At 45.9% G+C, this 18,405-nt stretch overlaps 1 protein-coding gene across 1 annotated transcript in view; it reads left to right on the top strand.

Annotated features, from left to right (window-relative positions):
- LOC311130663 (serine/threonine-protein kinase N2-like) overlaps window positions 1–18,405 on the top strand; it is a 56,489-nt gene that overhangs the window by 10,058 nt on the left and 28,026 nt on the right. Inside the window, exon 2 of the mRNA XM_084163448.1 lies at window positions 17,346–17,634. Within this exon, the coding sequence (XP_084019574.1) occupies window positions 17,346–17,634 (289 nt within the window). The remainder of the gene's footprint in view (window positions 1–17,345; window positions 17,635–18,405) is intronic.

Genomic DNA, 18,405 nt, shown 5'->3' with positions numbered 1-18,405 from the left:
TGCCCAAGGACTCTAAGATAACCTGCCTAAATGACTACCGACCCCGTAGCACTGACGTCTGTAGCCATGAAGTGCTTTGAAAGGCTGGTCATGGCTCACATCAACAGCATTATCCCAGAAACCCTAGACCCACTCCAATTTGCATACCGCCCCAACAGATCCACAGATGATGCAATCTCTATTGCACTCCACACTGCCCTTTCCCACCTGGACAAGAGGAACACCTACGTGAGAATGCTATTCATTGACTACAGCTCAGCATTCAACACCATAGTGCCCTCTAAGCTCATCACTAAGCTAAGGATCCTGGGACTAAACACCTCCCTCTGCAACTGGATCCTGGACTTCCTGACGGGCCGCCCCCAGGTGGTAAGGGTAGGTAACAACACATCTGCCACACTGATCCTCAACACGGGGGCCCCTCAGGGGTGCGTGCTCAGTCCCCTCCTGTACTCTCTGTTCACCCATGACTGCATGGCCAGGCACGACTCCAACACCATCATTAAGTTTGCCGACGACACAACAGTGGTAGGCCTGATCACCGACAACGATGAGACAGCCTATAGGGAGGAGGTCAGAGATCTGGCCGTGTGGTGCCAGGACAACAACCTCTCCCTCAACGTGACCAAGACAAAGGAGATGATTGTGGACTACAGGAAAAAAAAAAGAGGACTGAGCACGCCCCCATTCTCATCGACGGGGCTGTAGTGGAACAGGTTGAGAGCTTCAAGTTCCTTGGTGTCCACATCACCAACGAACTATCATGGTCCAAACACACCAAGACAGTCGTGAAGAGGGCACGACAAAGCCTATTCCCCCTCAGGAGACTAAAAAGATTTGGCATGGGTCCTCAGATCCTCAAAAAATTCTACAGCTGCACCATCGAGAGCATCCTGACTGGTTGCATCACAGCCTGGTATGGCAACTGCTTGGCCTCCGACCGCAAGGCACTACAGAGGGTAGTGCGTACGGCCCAGTACATCACTGGGGCAAAGCTTCCTGCCATCCAGGACCTCTATACCAGGCGGTGTCAGAGGAAGGCCCTCAAAATTGTCAAAGACTCCAGCCACCCGAGTCATAGACTGTTCTCTCTGCTACCGCACGGCAAGCGGTACCGGAGTGCCAAGTCTAGGTCCAAAAGACTTCTCAACAGCTTCTACCCCCAAGCCATAAGACTCCTGAACAGCTAATCATGGCTACCCGGACTATTTGCACTGCCCCCCCACCCCATCCTTTTTACGCTGCTGCTACTCTGTTAAGTATTTATGCATAGTCACTTTAACTCTACCCACATGTACATATTACCTCAGCTACCTCAACTAGCCGGTGCCCCCGCACATTGACTCTGCAACGGTACCCCCCTGTATATATAGCCTCCCTACTGTCACTTTATTTTACTTCTGCTCTTTTTTTTTTCTCAACACTTTTTTTGTTGTTTTATTTTTACTTTTTTTGTTTAAAATAAATGCACTGTTGGTTAAGGGCTGTAAGTAAGCATTTCACTGTAATGTCTGCACCTGTTGTATTCGGCGCATGTGACCAATAAAATTTGATTTGATTTGATAACACAAATTTTAAAAGAGATCTTAGGCGTGAAAATATATAGTCATGACAAGATGCACCACATGACCAAAAGTATGTGGACACCTGCTCGTCGAACATCTCATTCCAAAATCATGGGCATTAATATGGAGTTGGTCCCCCCTTTGCTGCTATAACAGCCTCCACTCTTCTGGGAAGGCTTTCCACTAGATGTTGAAACATTGCTGCGGGGACTTGCTTCCATTCAGCCCCAGACCATTATTCCTCCTCCACCAAACTTTACAATTGGCACTATTCATTCGGGCAGGTAGCGTTCTCCTGGCATCCGCCAAACCTAGATTTGTCCGTCGGACTGCCAGATGGTGAATTGTGATTCACGCCAGAGAACGCGTTTCCACTTATCTAGAGTCCAATGGCGGCGAGCTTTACAGCACTCGAGCCGATGCTTGGCATTGCGCATGGTGATCTTAGGCTTGTGTGTGGCTGCTCGGCCATGGAAACCCATTTTCATGAAGCTCCCAACAAACAGTTATTGTGCTGATGTTGCTTCCAGAGGCAGTTTGGAACTCGGTAGTGAGTGTTGCAACCGAGGACAGACAATTTTTATGCGCTTCAGCACTCGGCGGTCCCATTCTGTGAGCTTGTGTGGCCTACCACTTCGCGGCTGAGCCGTTGTCACTCCTAGACGTTTCCACTTCACAGTAACAGCACTTACAGTTGACCGGGGCAGCTCTAGCAGGGCAGAAATTTGACAAACTGACTTGTTGGAAAGGTGGCGTCCTATGAAGGTGCCACTTTGAAAGTCACTGAGCTCTTCAGTAAGGCTATTCTACTGCCAATGTTTGTCTATGGAGATTGCATGGCTGTGTGCTCGATTTTATACACCTGTCAGCAACGGGTGTGGCTGAAATAGCCGAATCCACTAATTTGAAGGGGTGTCCACATACTTTTGAAAATCAACCTCTTCACCCTCCTTATCATTCAGTTAGGCCTAATTTAAATTCAGTTGTGAAGTAACGTGCACAATTATCAGTTTCTATCGCCCATTCATTCATTTAGCCTACGTCATTCATTCAGAGGAGAGAGGCACATTAGAGCCTGACAAAAAATAAAATAATGAACAGTAAAAAAAATAACTAAATGCTCAACATGTTTGATTTCAAAATTCTGACAGCTGAGAAATGTAAAATTTATAAACATTTAGCAAAAGTCAGGGAAGGAGCAGGATGTAGCTTTTAAAATATTTGTTGGCTTTTTTATTTTCTTAAATTTACAAAATTAAAACGTCATTGGCCGTTGGTGGTTCTAGTGTCTGAGGCTAAATGACGGAGTCTGCAGGACTCTGTGTTCTGTTTTTTTTTTTGGTGCTTGGACTTTACCAGGCTGTTTCCTTGGTGACTGTTGTGGTGCTTGGACTTTGCCAGGCTGTTTCCTTGGTGACCTGGTGACTGTTGTGTTGACAGCTAGAGTACAACGGGTTACATTAGGTATGTGACTGTCTTGGAATTTGAGGTTACACTTTGTTATTATCAGTAGCATTTCATTAGTATTATTATTCAAGTTATTTACCTCTAAATATTAGTCTAGTATACAAATTGAGAAATGTCAGATTGAAGAGGAATTGAGAAAAAATTTGATTTTGACGCACTAAACCATTCACACCGAGTCCGATGCGTTTTTTTCTCTCAACTTTTCAAATAATAATTTGCATAACGTTACCAACGCTGCTGCGGTCAAAGTGGCAAGAGAGGACGCAGTAATGAGAGAGAAATCATATGCTACTGAAAATACTAGGATATAGGCTATGCATCCTATAGGATGAAAGGAGCTTGGCTGCGTTTCGTTCAGTTGCTCCCCATTTTAATAAGAGGGGAAAGGCTAAACTGGCACCCGTCGTCATTCCTCACACATATGCTGACACTGTAACAAGATACCGATTTAAAGAGATGCAGTCCAGACAGGCTAGGCCTATTTTAGGAAGCTTTCTGAATGGACATAGAGAATTAGTGATCTCGTACACACACCTAGAAGGACCCATCAATCAAAGCCGCCTGCAGCGCGTCTCACTCAGATACATAAGCAAATCACATTTGTCCTTTCCCCAAAAAACTTTGCCTTAGCTTCAAATCCTTTCTGTAGGATATAAAAAATAAAAAAATAGCCTACATTTTATAGGATAATGCTAAATCAATCTCTCTGTCTTCACTGTTCCCTTCTTGCGCAATTCACGCATCTCTGCTAGCAACTCCACTGGGCCATCTCTTCTCTCTCTCTCTCTCTCTCGTCCTCCCCCCCCCCCCCCCCCCCCCCCCCCCCCCCTCTCTCTCTCTCTCTCTCTCTCTCTCTCTCTCATCTCTCTCTCTCTCTCTCTCTCTCTCTCTCTCTCTCTCTCTCTCTCTCTCTCTCTCTCTCTCTCTCTTTCTCTTTCCTCTCTCTCCCCTCTCTCTCTCTCTCTCTATTGGAATGAGTAGCCTATATGTAGACAATGAACAGCAATATAGTTAGAAACTTATTTAGAGCAATAATTTTTTTAACGAATAGGCCTTGGCCTTTTTTCGAGCAGCGAAGCATCGATCGATCCTCTTGCTCGCTGAATGGCTATAAAATAGGCTACAGCGTTGGCAGTGAACTGGCGGGGAAGTTTGGTTTGGCGACAGCGACGTGTAGCCCAGCTCTGGTGTGATGTGATCACATTGGGTAAATTGATACTGTACCTTGCTGCAATGATGCATTGCAAACGTTAATAAACCTGGCAGAGAACAATTTAATTAATTAATTCACACAACGAACCCACAGACCTGTCAGTAAGTGTCCAAGATAACAATTTCTATTCAACAGCAAAGTTGGATAATACTAACTTGAGGGGGGCCAGTATGAAAAATGTATGCACTCACTAACTGTAAGTCGCTCTGATAAGAGCGTCTGCTAAATGACTAAAATGTAAGTTTATGAAGCAGGGCCTTGTAAACAAAAAGGGAGTGATGTAGAAATCTACGTGTCTTTAGCGAAGTCCAGCCAACCTTTTGATACAGGATGCAGTGATGAGTATCAAAACTGTCGCCTGTAACAAAACGAAGGGCACGATGGTAGATGGCATCCAAAGGGTTAAGAGTAGTAGCAGCTGCACTTTGATAAATAATATCACCATAATCAATAACAGATAAAAAGGTTGACTGAATAATCTGCTTCCTAGTGCTTAGAGAAAGGCACGATCTGTTTCTGTATGAAAAAATAAAAAATAAAGGGAACACTAAAACAACACATCCTAGATCTGAATGAATGAAATAATCTTATTAAATACCTTTTTCTTTACATAGTTGTATGTGCTGACAACAAAATCACACAAAAATTATCAATGGAAATCCAATGTATCAACCCATGGAGGTCTGGATTTGGAGTCACCCTCAAAATTAAAGTGGAAAACCACACTACAGGCTGATCCAACTTTGATGGAATGTCCTTAAAACAAGTCAAAATGAGGCTCAGTAGTGTGTGTGGCCTCCACGTGCCTGTATGACCTCCCTACAACGCCTGGGCATGCTCCTGATGAGGTGGCGAATGGTCTCCTGAGGGATCTCCTCCCAGACCTGGACTAAAGCATCCGCCAACTCCTGGACAGTCTGTGGTGCAACGTGGCGTTGGTGGATGGAGCGAGACATGATGTCCCAGATGTGCTCAATTGGATTCAGGTCTGGGGAAGGGCGGGCCAGTCCATAGCATCAATGCCTTCCTCTTGCAGGAACTGCTGACACACTCCAGCCACATGAGGTCTAGCATTGTCTTGCATTAGGAGGAACCCAGGGCCAACCGCACCAGCATATGGTCTCACAAGGGGTCTGAGGATCTCATCTCGGTACCTAATGGCAGTCAGGCTACCTCTGGCGAGCACATGGAGGGCTGTGCGGCCCCCCAAAGAAATGCCACCCCACACCATGACTGACCCACCGCCAAACCGGTCATGCTGGAGGATGTTGCAGGCAGCAGAACGTTCTCCACGGCGTCTCCAGACTCTGTCACGTCTGTCACATGTGCTCAGTGTGAACCTGCTTTCATCTGTGAAGAGCACAGGGTGCCAGTGGCGAATTTGCCAATCTTGGTGTTCTCTGGCAAATGCCAAACGTCCTGCACGGTGTTGGGCTGTAAGCACAACCCCCACCTGTGGACGTCGGGCCCTCATACCACCCTTATGGAGTCTGTTTCTGACCGTTTGAGCAGACACATGCACATTTGTGGCCTGCTGGAGGTCATTTTGCAGGGCTCTGGCAGTCTGGCAGTGCTCCTCCTTGCACAAAGGCGGAGGTAGCAGTCCTGCTGCTGGGTTGTTGCCCTCCTACGGCCTCCTCCACGTCTCCTGATGTACTGGCCTGTCTCCTGGTAGCGCCTCCATGCTCTGGACATTACGCTGACAGACACAGCAAACCTTCTTGCCACAGCTCGCATTGATGTGCCATCCTGGATGAGCTGCACTACCTGAGCCACTTGTGTGTGTTGTAGACTCCGTCTCATGCTACCACTAGAGTGAAAGCACCGCCAGCATTCAAAAGTGACCAAAACATCAGCCAGGAAGCATAGGAACTGAGAAGTGGTCTGTGGTCACCACCTGCAAAACCAGTCCTTTATTGGGGGTGTCTTGCTAATTGCCTATAATTTCCACCTGTTGTCTATTCTATTTGCACAACAGCATGTGAAATTTGTCAATCAGTGTTGCTTCCTAAGTGGACAGTTTGATTTCACAGAAGTGTGATTGACTTGGAGTTACATTGTGTTGTTTAAGTGTTCCCTTTATTTTTTTGAGCAGTGTACTTTAAATCTTAGCTTCAAAACCATATAAATCCAAATGCCTAAGTATTTTTATATGCGGGAACATGAAGATGCAATTGACAATCATTAAAATGGAAACAAATACATGCAACATGTCCATAGCCTATTTATCAGTGTTGAGTAGTCTATCAATAAAGAAAATAATCGGTATCAAATTATAGCCTTTATGCCTTGTTGGATTGGCGCATTGTCCATTTGACACAACATTAGTGCATTGTCGGCCTCAGCGCCAGAACAACCTTGTTGAATAATTAATGAATAGTCAAACACATCCAACCTTTTTTTTTTAAACAAGACCAATTTATTTATTTACTAGACAGCAATGAAAACATGTATTGTATAAAGGAAAGTCCACACATCAAACATTTTTACTGAAGTGCCGTAGCCCATAGCCTATAGGCTACAGCGCTCTACACCCATAGCCTATAGGCTACAGCGCTCTACACCCATAGCCTATAGGCTACAGCGCTCTACACCCATAGCCTATAGGCTACAGCGCTCTACACCCATAGCCTATAGCGCTCTACACCCCCGTAGCCGATAGGCTAGAGCTTCTACACCCATAGCCTATAGCGCTCTACACCCATAGCCTACAGCGCTCTACACCCATAGCCTACAGCGCTCTACACCCATAGCCTATAGCGCTCTACACCCATAGCCTATAGCGCTCTACACCCATAGCCTACAGCGCTCTACACCCATAGCCTACAGCGCTCTACACCCATAGCCTACAGCGCTCTACACCCATAGCCTATAGCGCTCTACACCCATAGCCTATAGGCTAGAGCTTCTACACCCATAGCCTATAGGCTAGATCCTCTACACCCATAGCCTATAGCGCTCTACATCCATAGCCTATAGCGCTCTACACCCATAGCCTATAGCGCTCTACACCCATAGCCTATAGCGCTCTACACCCATAGCCTACAGCGCTCTACACCCATAGCCTATAGCGCTCTACACCCATAGCCTACAGCGCTCTACACCCATAGCCTATAGCGCTCTACACCCATAGCCTACAGCGCTCTACACCCATAGCCTACAGCGCTCTACACCCATAGCCTATAGCGCTCTACACCCATAGCCTACAGCGCTCTACACCCATAGCCTACAGCGCTCTACACCCATAGCCTACAGCGCTCTACACCCATAGCCTATAGCCCATAGCCTATAGCGCTCTACACCCATAGCCTATAGCGCTCTACACCCATAGCCTCTAGCGCTCTACACCCATAGCCTATAGCGCTCTACACCCATAGCCTATAGCGCTCTACACCCATAGCCTACAGCGCTCTACACCCATAGCCTATAGCGCTCTACACCCATAGCCTACAGCGCTCTACACCCATAGCCTACAGCGCTCTACACCCATAGCCTACAGCGCTCTACACCCATAGCCTACAGCGCTCTACACCCATAGCCTATAGCGCTCTACACCCATAGCCTACAGCGCTCTACACCCATAGCCTACAGCGCTCTACACCCATAGCCTATAGCGCTCTACACCCATAGCCTATAGCGCTCTACACCCATAGCCTACAGCGCTCTACACCCATAGCCTACAGCGCTCTACACCCATAGCCTATAGCGCTCTACACCCATAGCCTATAGCGCTCTACACCCATAGCCTATAGCGCTCTACACCCATAGCCTATAGCGCTCTACACCCATAGCCTATAGGCTAGAGCTTCTACACCCATAGCCTATAGGCTAGAGCTTCTACACCCATAGCCTATAGGCTAGAGCTTCTACACCCATAGCCTATAGGCTAGAGCTTCTACACCCATAGCCTATAGCGTAGAGCTTCTACACCCATAGCCTATAGGCTAGAGCTTCTACACCCATAGCCTATAGGCTAGAGCTTCTACACCCATAGCCTATAGCGTAGAGCTTCTACACCCATAGCCTATAGGCTAGAGCTTCTACACCCATAGCCTATAGGCTAGAGCTTCTACACCCATAGCCTATAGCGCTCTACACCCATAGCCTATAGCGCTCTACACCCATAGCCTATAGGCTAGAGCTTCTACACCCATAGCCTATAGGCTAGAGCTTCTACACCCATAGCCTATAGGCTAGAGCTTCTACACCCATAGCCTATAGGCTAGAGCTTCTACACCCATAGCCTATAGGCTAGAGCTTCTACACCCATAGCCTATAGGCTAGAGCTTCTACACCCCCGCGCATCGACCGGATTAGCTACTGTAGCATCCAACGACTGTTGGAAGGAGGAGATGTAGACGGACTTGAGTTGCTTATAATCATTAGTAAACACTCAAGTTTATCTACATGAAAATAAAGCTAATAAATAATAATAATGAATGTAGGCCTATTTTAAACGGTTTTGATGGTTATTTTATTTTCATGGCGGTCTTCATCCATAACCGTCAGTTACACGGTTATTCAATTACCGTCACAACCCCAGGTTACATTGAAATATGTCTGCCTGTCTGTCTGCCTGTCTGTCTGCCTGTCTGCCTGGCATTATTTTTCATCCCAGTATTGGGTTGAAACTTCGATGAGAAGGCAGTTGGATAACACGTCTGTGGCTTTGGGAACCACGTTATTTTAAGACCCTGCTACCTACCCTACGGTGTAAACGATACTTAACATGTCTGCTTGCATCAACGGGGTCTTATCCACTATAACGGCTTAGCGGGATTTGTCCTCCTCAGTCCTCTCCAAACTGCTTATCAGCTATTCTGATGCCGCAAGGAGCAGATTGTGAGAAAACGAACACCATGACTAAACCAAGCTGAGTGACTACAGACTCCTGTACTAAGTACCAACCGATATGGCCGTGGTGCTTCATAGCAGTGGATTATACTACCTCTCCAGTTCAATCAAATTTCAATAAAATGTATTTATAAAGCTCTTTTTACATCAGTAGATGTCACAAAGTGCTTATACAGAAACCCAGCCTAAAACCCCAAACAGCAAGCAATGCAGATGTAGAAGCACGGTGGCTAGGAAAAACTCCCTAGAAAGGCAGAAACCTAGAGAGGAACCAGGCTCTGAGGGTTGGCCAGTCCCCTTCTGGCTGTGCCGGGTGGAGATTATAACAGTACATGGCCATTTAAGGCCAGATTTTTCTCCAAGATGTTCAAACGTTCATAGATGACCAGCAGGGTCAAATAATAATCACAGTGGTTGTAGAGGTTGCAACAGGTCAGTACATCAGGAGTAAATGTCACTTGGCTTTTCATAGCCGGGCATTTAGAGGTTGAAATAGCAGGTGCGGTAGAGAGAGAGAGTTGAAAACAGCAGGTCTGGGACAAGGTAGCACGTCCGGTGAACAGGTCAGTTTGTTGTGAACTTGTTTCAAACCAAGGAAACGGAGAGGGGGAAGCCTGTACAGTACATTAGAAAATGCTTGGATCAGTTCGTGCCTCTGCTGGATGTCATGGGCATGGTAAGGAATACCTGTTCTGCGGGAGTTGTTTTATAGTTTTGTCCTTCATTACTTTGCCCATCAGAGTGAATGTGAAGTTCTTTATAATAATTATGGGAGTCACCATTCTGTCTGAGGTGTGTTGTGGTTTATAGCTCAGGATGAACTAGCTAAACAAGGTCAGACAACACAATGACCTGCTTTGTCTACGCTGCGTAGCCACATCATTAGATCATTTAAACATGCTTGTCTAGAACCGTTGGAAAAACTCTGTTAAATATCTGCTCCGAATTAAGATGTCTGCAGAAAGAATTGGGTGTCAGCTATGATGACATGACACCTTGACTTAGAAAAAAATATATTTTGGTTATTGAACTACAGTAAGTGAAGTGGTTTTACACACGGTAACAGAATGTAATCATGGATCCCTGATCTGTACTACACACAAATGCAGAATTATGGATATGAATCAGAGTTTCCGGTAAATGCCAGGCTTTTGGCAAAAAAATACATAAATTAAAAGCTGCTAAATAAAATAGTTGCCGGCCAAATTGGACCCCCCCAAAAAACTCATTGCAAAATAAGGCGCTTTATTCATTGATGGAAATACCAGTCGATGTGCTCCAACATCAAAGGCAAATATACTTCATAGGATAATAAATCCTCAAGCTGCTGGGAAATTAGTGTCGGGGTGTGTGTGTTTCTGTTTGGAGAAGATTGTGTTGATTATCCGTCTCCAGTGTGCCTGCCGAGAGGGGATTATTTCTCCAAAACGGAGTAAAGATGGCCTCCAGATCGCTCCTTCTTGAGGACAAAGTAACGAGGCTGATGCACATCAAGCTACTGAAAGGAGCTGGACAGTTTGGACTTCCCAACAGCAGCGGCTCACTTTGAGCAGGCCAAGTTCTGCCGCAAATGCAAGTAAATTAGAGGCAAATTATTGTGCTCGTCAGGCCCGGTCCTAGCAGTTCTGTTGCCGTCCTAGGCAAGATCAACATATTCCCCCCCCCCCCCCCCTGTCATGTATAGTATAAAGATTAGGAATGGATTGAACGTAATTATGTGTCTCATGCACAGTTGAGCTTATTCAGTAGGACTTGGAAACGAAACATCGTTGCCAATTATTCACATCGGAGAGTTACAATGTTACAATCACTAGGCAGCCAACTGTCTATAGTAGGAAACAGAGTTGTTATCAATCACTAGGCAGCCAACTGTCTATAGTAGGAAACAGAGATGTTATCAATAAGCCACGTATATCACACATGACACGAGTCACTACCCCACGATAGGTTAAATGACAATCAACATAACATTTATTAACTTCATCCAGTAGAACTGTAAAAATAGTGAGTTATAATTTGAGCTTTGGAAACAAGTGTGTTCATTTAAATGCATGGCACCGGCCTCGTTTCACAGGAGCATTGCGCAAAATTAGCTTTCTCTCAATGAAACAGCCTTAACGAATGTAGTTTATTTACATATCCAATTTGATTGTCCAACGTCAGTTTTATCATTTATTCATTTTGTGGCCGCCTAGAGTGTCCTCTTTCCACTGCTGTGGTGCTGCTTCACAGCGGGAGTGGGACGAGCCGGCCCGGTCATGGCTAGAAGGGATCCAGCTTTTGTCAAATTAACGTCAAAAGTAGAATTTGTTTGCATTTTAGCTAACCCTAACCCTTTTTCCTAACATTAACCTAATTCTCCTAACCTGCTGTGTAAGTTCTAACCTGCTACCAAAACTCAAATCTGACGTTAATTTGATCCCTTCTAGCCATGACCAGCCGGCCACGGTGTTCATAGACAGACATGTTATTTATTAGGCCTAGTTAAAGTGTTAATGCCTAGGCTAAATTAAATTAGAGAGGCCTATATTGTATTTAAAAACTGCTGTGTTTTGTTATTTATTAATGAAAATGTTCATATAAATAGCCTTTAGGAGAGGTCGTTCGCAAATTATATTATACAAATATTATATTTTGAAGATGTGTTTTATTACTGCGTAGGCTAAATGTTTTGTCTTTTTTAAATGATATTCATTTATGTTTTATAGCAGGGATGAAGACGAAACTGGCCATGTTTTGCTTTTGAATAAAACCTGTCATGTTGGTATAAGAACATTGTTCTACTTTACAGGCTCATTTCTATTCCGTTAAGATGAATTACAATAATCTAAATGGGATTTTGAGCACCGTGGGTGGACGCCCTAATGCGTTACACTCCCAATGCATATGGATGTCCCGTACATTTCTCAAATATCCGGTAAATTAGAATCTTGCCGGTCACGTTGTCCGGTGCCAAATTTTCCTTGCGGGAAAACCCTGATATGAATGCCATTCTCTTCATGGTGACGTATCCTAAATAGGTACGCAAAGGTAGAAAATATGCGATATCCTCCTTTCGCATTATTTTCGTATTATTCTACACATTGGCTATTATTTTAATGAGCTCCGCCACAAAACAAGACCAAATTTGCTAGGACCGGACCAAATCTGAACAAATCATCGACATCTATGTTTAACAAGTTTGGACATCAAAGTAGAGCTCAGCGGAGAACAGTATAGTGTACTCTAATCTAGTGCAGTGGTGTGTATTCATGATGTGTTTCATAATTTTCCTTCAGTTCGCAAGAGGCTGGATGTATCTCACAGGAGAAAGCTTCCGAGCGAGGGAAACAGCGCCCCTCTGTCTCTCTATGTGGAGGCCATCTATCTGATCTGTCTGGTCAAAACAAGTATGACATTGTTGCCGCCCGTAGCGTTGAAGGCAAGGGAAGCCAGCGAGCATCTGGCCACCCCGAGTTTGGCTCGTTGAGCTAAACTGAGCGGGCTTGGCTCGTTGAGCTAAACTGAGTGGGCTTGGCTCGTTGAGCTAAACTGAGCGGGCTTGGCTCATTGAGCTAAACTGAGCGGGCTTGGCTCGTTGAGCTAAACTGAGCGGGCTTGGCTCGTTGAGCTAAACTGAGCGGGCTTGGCTCGTTGAGCTAAACTGAGCGGGCTTGGCTCGTTGAGCTAAACTGAGCGGGCTTGGCTCGTTGAGCTAAACTGAGCGGGCTTGGCTCGTTGAGCTAAACTGAGCGGGCTTGGCTTCCCCTGTGATTTTTACCCACGCACCGCTACTGCTCTACTGTGTACTGAACTGAACTATACTCTACTTTACTGTACTGTCCAAACTTGTAAAACATAGACGTCTATGATTGGGGACCAAATCTAAACCAATCATGGTCGCTATGTTTGGGCCAAAAAACGAAGGCCGGTTCCAGAGCTATGCCCGCTCTTCAATAGTGACTCAGAGTTGAAAAATCAAAGAAGAATGTGGTGGGCAGTTTATTAAATCCAAATCCAGGGTTTGCTCCCGTACCAAATAACGTTAGCAGTCACCTGTTTACAACCCGTGAATAGATGTTTCACAGAGCTATGCCCAGTAACCGGAGTTAGGCCACAATTACATTTGACTTCAGGTCAGTCCAGGAAATGCTTGTCGCTTATCCTTTTTAAATTGACGTGAACAATACAGCAGGCTCTGTAACCTACAACAGTGTACTTGGTCTGCTATTTAACCTACAACAGTGTACTTGGTCTGCTATTTAACCTACAACAGTGTACTTGGTCTGCTATTTAACCTACAACAGTGTACTTGGTCTGCTATTTAACCTACATCAGTGTACTTGGTCTGCTCTGTAACCTACAACAGTGTACTTGGTCTGCTATTTAACCTACAACAGTGTGCTTGGTCTGCTATTTAACCTACAACAGTGTACTTGGTCTGCTATTTAACCTACAACAGTGTACTTGGTCTGCTATTTAACCTACAACAGTGTACTTGGTCTGCTATTTAACCTACAACAGTGTACTTGGTCTGCTATTTAACCTACAACAGTGTACTTGGTCTGCTATTTAACCTACATCAGTGTACTTGGTCTGCTCTGTAACCTACAACAGTGTACTTGGTCTGTGAGGGAGGCCCTCTCTGTCTATCCTGTTGCAGTGATGTGTTTCCTCTGCATTCCCTGTCATTGTCTGACCAGCAAGCCAGAGGACTTTTGTTAAGGTCAGCTGGTAAGGTCTAGTGTGTTTGGTCAGTGTAGAGGATGTGTCCCAAATAGCACCCCCTATTCCCTTTATAGTGCACTACATTTGACCAGAGCCTACAGAGCTCTGGTCAAAAGAAGTGCACTATATAGGAAATAGGGTGCCATTTGGGACACACGGACTAGCAGCACCACTGAGAGGCCCCGTGCCTCAGTATTGACCAGCCTGACGCCTGACCAGCCACAGATTAGCTGCTTTCTCTTTAGTCCGTTACATAACGGTCACAGAGCCGTCAATGACGGCCAGCCAAGTAACTGTACTGCTAGATTACAGACCAACAGGACTCAAATAAAATGGTATTTGTCACATGCTTCGTAAACAACAGATGTAAAAAAATAAAAAATAATCTTACTTACGGGCCTTTCCCAACAATGCAGAGAGAGAAATGTAAAAATAATAACACAAGGAATAAAAACTCAATGATGATAACTTTGCTATATACAGTATACAGGGAACCAGTACCAAGTCGAAGTGCAGGGGTACGAGGTAATTGAAGTAGATATGTACATATAGGTAGGGATAAAGTGACTAGGCAACGGGATAGACAATAAGCAGTAGACAGCAGCGTATGTGATGAGTCAAAAGAGTGCAAAGGGGGTCAATGCAGATAGTCCGGGTAGCTATTTGGTTAACTATTTTTAGCAGACTTATGACTTGGGGGTAGAAGATGTTCTGGGTCCTGTTGGTTCCAGACTTGGTGCATCGATACCACTTCCTGTGCGGTAGCAGGGAGAACAGTCTATGACTTGGGTGGCTGGAGGCTTTGGCAGTTTTTAGGGCCTTCTTCTGACACCGCCTGGAATAGAGGTCCTGGATGGCAGGGAGCTCGGTCCCAGTGATGTACTGGGCCATACGCATTGCCCTCTGTAGCGCCTTGCGGTTGGATGCCAAGTAGTTGCTATACCAAGCGGTGATGCAGCCAGTCAAGATGCTCTCAGTGGTGCAGCTGTATAACTTTTTGAGGATCTGAGGGCCCATGACACATCTTTTCAGCCTCCTGAGGGGGAAGAGGAATTGTTGTGCCCTCTTCACGACTGTGTTGGTGTGTGTGGACCATGTTAATTCCTTAGTGATGTGGACACAGAGGAACTTGAAGGTCTCAACACACTCTACCCACACTAGAGGCCTGTCGATGTGGATGGGGGCGTGCTCGGCCCTCCGTTTCCTGTAGTCCACAATTAGCTCTTGCTGACGTTGAGGGAGAGGTTGTTGTCCTGGCACCACACTGTCAGGTCACTGTTCTCCTGCCTATAGGCTGTCTCATTGTCGTCTGTGATCAGGCCTACCACAGTCGGGTCGTCAACAAACTTAATGATGGTGTTGGAGTCGTGCGCGCCCATGCAGTCGTGGGTCAACAGGGACTAAGCACACACCCCTGAGGGGCCCCCTGTGTTGTGGATCAGCGTGGCGGATGTGCTATTGCCTACCCTCACCACCTGGGGGCGGGCCGTCAGGAAGTCCAGAATCCAGTTGCAGAGGGAGGTGTTCAGTCCCAGGGTCCTGAGCTTAGTGATGACCTTGGAGGGAACTATGGTGTTGAACGCTGAGCTGTAGTCAATGAACAGCATTCGGACATATGTGTTCCTCTTGTGCAGGTGGGAGAGGGCAGTGTGGAGTGCAATAGGGATTGTGTCGTCTGTTGGGGCGGTATGCGAATTGGAGTGGGGTCCAGGGTGTCTGGGATGATGGTGTTGATGTGAGTCATGACCAGCCTTTCAAAGCATTTCATGGCTACAGATGTGAGTGCTACAGGCAATTGTCATTTAGACAGGTTACCTTCGCCTTCTTGGGCACAGGGACTATGGTGGTCTGCTTGAAACATGTAGGTATTACAGGTTGAAAATGTCAGTTAAGACACTTGCCAGCTGGTCAGTGCATGCTCAGACGTGGCGTCCTGGTAATCAGTCTGGCCCGCAGCCTTGTGAATGTTAACCTGTTTAAAGGGCTTACTCATATTGGCTACGGAGAGCAAGATCACAGTCGTCCGGAACAGCTGGTGCTCTCATGCATGGTTCAGTGTTGCTTGCCTCGAAGCGAGCATAGAAGGCATTTAGCTCGTCTGGTAGGCTTGCGTCACTGGGCAGCTCGCGGCTGGGTTTGCCTCTTGTAATCCGTGATAGTTTGCAAGCCCTGGCACATCCGAAGAGCGTCGGAGCCGGCATAGTAGAATTCGATCTTAGTCCTGTATTGACGTTTTACCTGTTTTGATGTCTCTTCGGAGGTCGTAGCAGGATTTCTTATAAGCAACCGGATTAGTGTCCCACTCCTTTAAAGCGGCTCAGTGCAGATGTTGCCTGTAATCAATGGCTTCTGGTTGGGATATGTACGTATGGTCACTGTGTGGACGACATCATCGATGCACTTATTAATGAAGCCGGTGACTGATGTGGTAAACTCCTCATAGTTATCGCATGAATCCCAGAACATAGTCCAGTCTGTGCTAGCAAAACATTCCTGTAGCTTAGCATCCGCTTCATCGGACCACTTCCGTATTGAGCGTGTCACTGGTACTTCCTATTTGAGTTTGCTTGTAAGCAGGAATCAGGAGGGTAGAGTTATGGTCAGCCTTGTATGCGTTTCTGTGTTTTGGAGTAAAGGTAATCAAGAGTTTTGTCACCTCTAGTTGCACAGGTGACATGCTGGTAAAAATGAAGTAAAATGGATTTCAGTTTCCCTGCATTAAAATCACCGGCCACGAGAAGCGCCGCCTCAGGATGTGCATTTTATTGTTTGCTTATGGCCCTTATCATTAGATATTCTAACTCAGGCGAGCAAAAAACGTCCTTAACATTAGAGTTCGCACAACAGCTGTTGTTAACAAAGAGACGCACCCCTCCCCCTTCATCTTAACCAAGGCTGCCGTCCGGTCTAGACGATGCATGGAAAAACCAGCGAGATGTTTATTATCCATGTCATTGTTCAGCCACGACTCCGAGAAACATAGAATATTACAATTCTTCAGGTCCCGTTGATATGATAGTCTCTAGCGTAGCTCGTCCAGTTTGTTCTGTAGTGATTGTATGTTGGCCAATAGAACGGAGGGTAAAGGCGGTTTATTTGTTCGCCAACGTAGTCTCGTCAGGATGCCGGCTCGTTTGCCTCATGCGCCGTCACTTCCTGTTTTGAGTCCCGGGGATTAGGGCCTGGTCAGGAGTAAGCAGAACGTCCAGAGCTGCTGACTCGATGAAGTAGAAATTGTCATCCAAATCGAGGTTAGTTATCACTGTTCTAATGTCCGGAAGCTGTTTTCGGACATAGGAAATGATGGCGGAGACATTATGTACAAAAAAAGTTAAGATCAGCGTGTAAAAACACACAAAATAGCAGAGTTGGTCAGGAGCCCATAATGTGGTTGCTATCCACTGCAGCGCCATTGGGGTCAATGCCAATCCCATTTAAATTCAGTCCATTTTAGGAATCAGGAATTAATCGGACTAAAATGTACGTTTGGTCTTTGAAGCGTCACTCTGATTTATTTTTATTGATTTGTATTGTTCCAGGGAGACGCCAGGGACCACATGCTGGGTCTGGGTGAGAACCTGGACCTGTCAGACACCATGGTGCAGCAGAAGTTAGAGGAGATCAAGGACCATATCAAGAGGGAGATCAGGAAGGAGTTGAAGATCAAGGAAGGGGCTGAGAACCTGAAGAAGGTCACCACGGACAAGAAGAGCCTGGCTTACGTTGACAACCAGCTGAAGAAGAGCAACAAGAAGCTGGAGGAGCTGCACCAGGAGCTCCAGGAGCTCAACGCCCACATCGTGGTCAAGGACCCCGAGATCCAACTAGGTATAGTACCCTTACCCCTAACAACTAGGTATAGTACCCTTACCCCTAACAACTAGGTATAGTACCCTTACCCCTAACAACTAGGTATAGTACCCTTACCCCTAACAACTAGGTATAGTACCCTTACCCCTAACAACTAGGTATAGTACCCTTACCCCTAACAACTAGGTATAGTACCCTTACCCCTAACAACTAGGTATAGTACCCTTACCCCTAACAACTAGGTATAGTACCCTTACCCCTAACAACTAGGTATAGTACCCTTACCCCTAACAACTAGGTATAGTACCCTTACCCCTAACCCTTACCCTTACCCACTCCTGAGTGGCGCAGTGGTCTAAGGCACTGCATCGCAGTGCTAACTGTGCCACTAGAGATCCTGGTTCAAATCCAGGCTCTGTCGCAGCCGGCCGTGACCGGGAGACCCATGGGGCGGCGCACAATTGGCCCAGCGTCGTCCAGGGTAGGGGAGGGAATGGCCGGCAGGGATGTAGCTCAGTTGATAGAGTATGGCGTTTGCAACGCCAGGGTTGTGGGTTCGATTCCCACAGGGGGCCAATTGTATAAAAAAAATATATAAGAATAAAAAATAAAGAATAATAAAGAATAAAAAATATAAAAATACAAAAAATAAATATGTATTCACTAACTGTAAGTCGCTCTGGATAAGAGCGTCTGCTAAATGACTAAAATGTAAATGTAAACTAGGTATAGTACCCTTACCCCTAACAACTAGGTATAGTACCCTTACCCCTAACAACTAGGTATAGT

Source organism: Coregonus lavaretus (genome assembly GCF_964263955.1).
Source record: "Coregonus lavaretus genome assembly, chromosome: 6".
In the NCBI taxonomy this organism is placed as follows: Eukaryota; Metazoa; Chordata; class Actinopteri; order Salmoniformes; family Salmonidae; genus Coregonus; species Coregonus lavaretus.
This window is presented reverse-complemented; position numbering and strand designations above follow the sequence as displayed.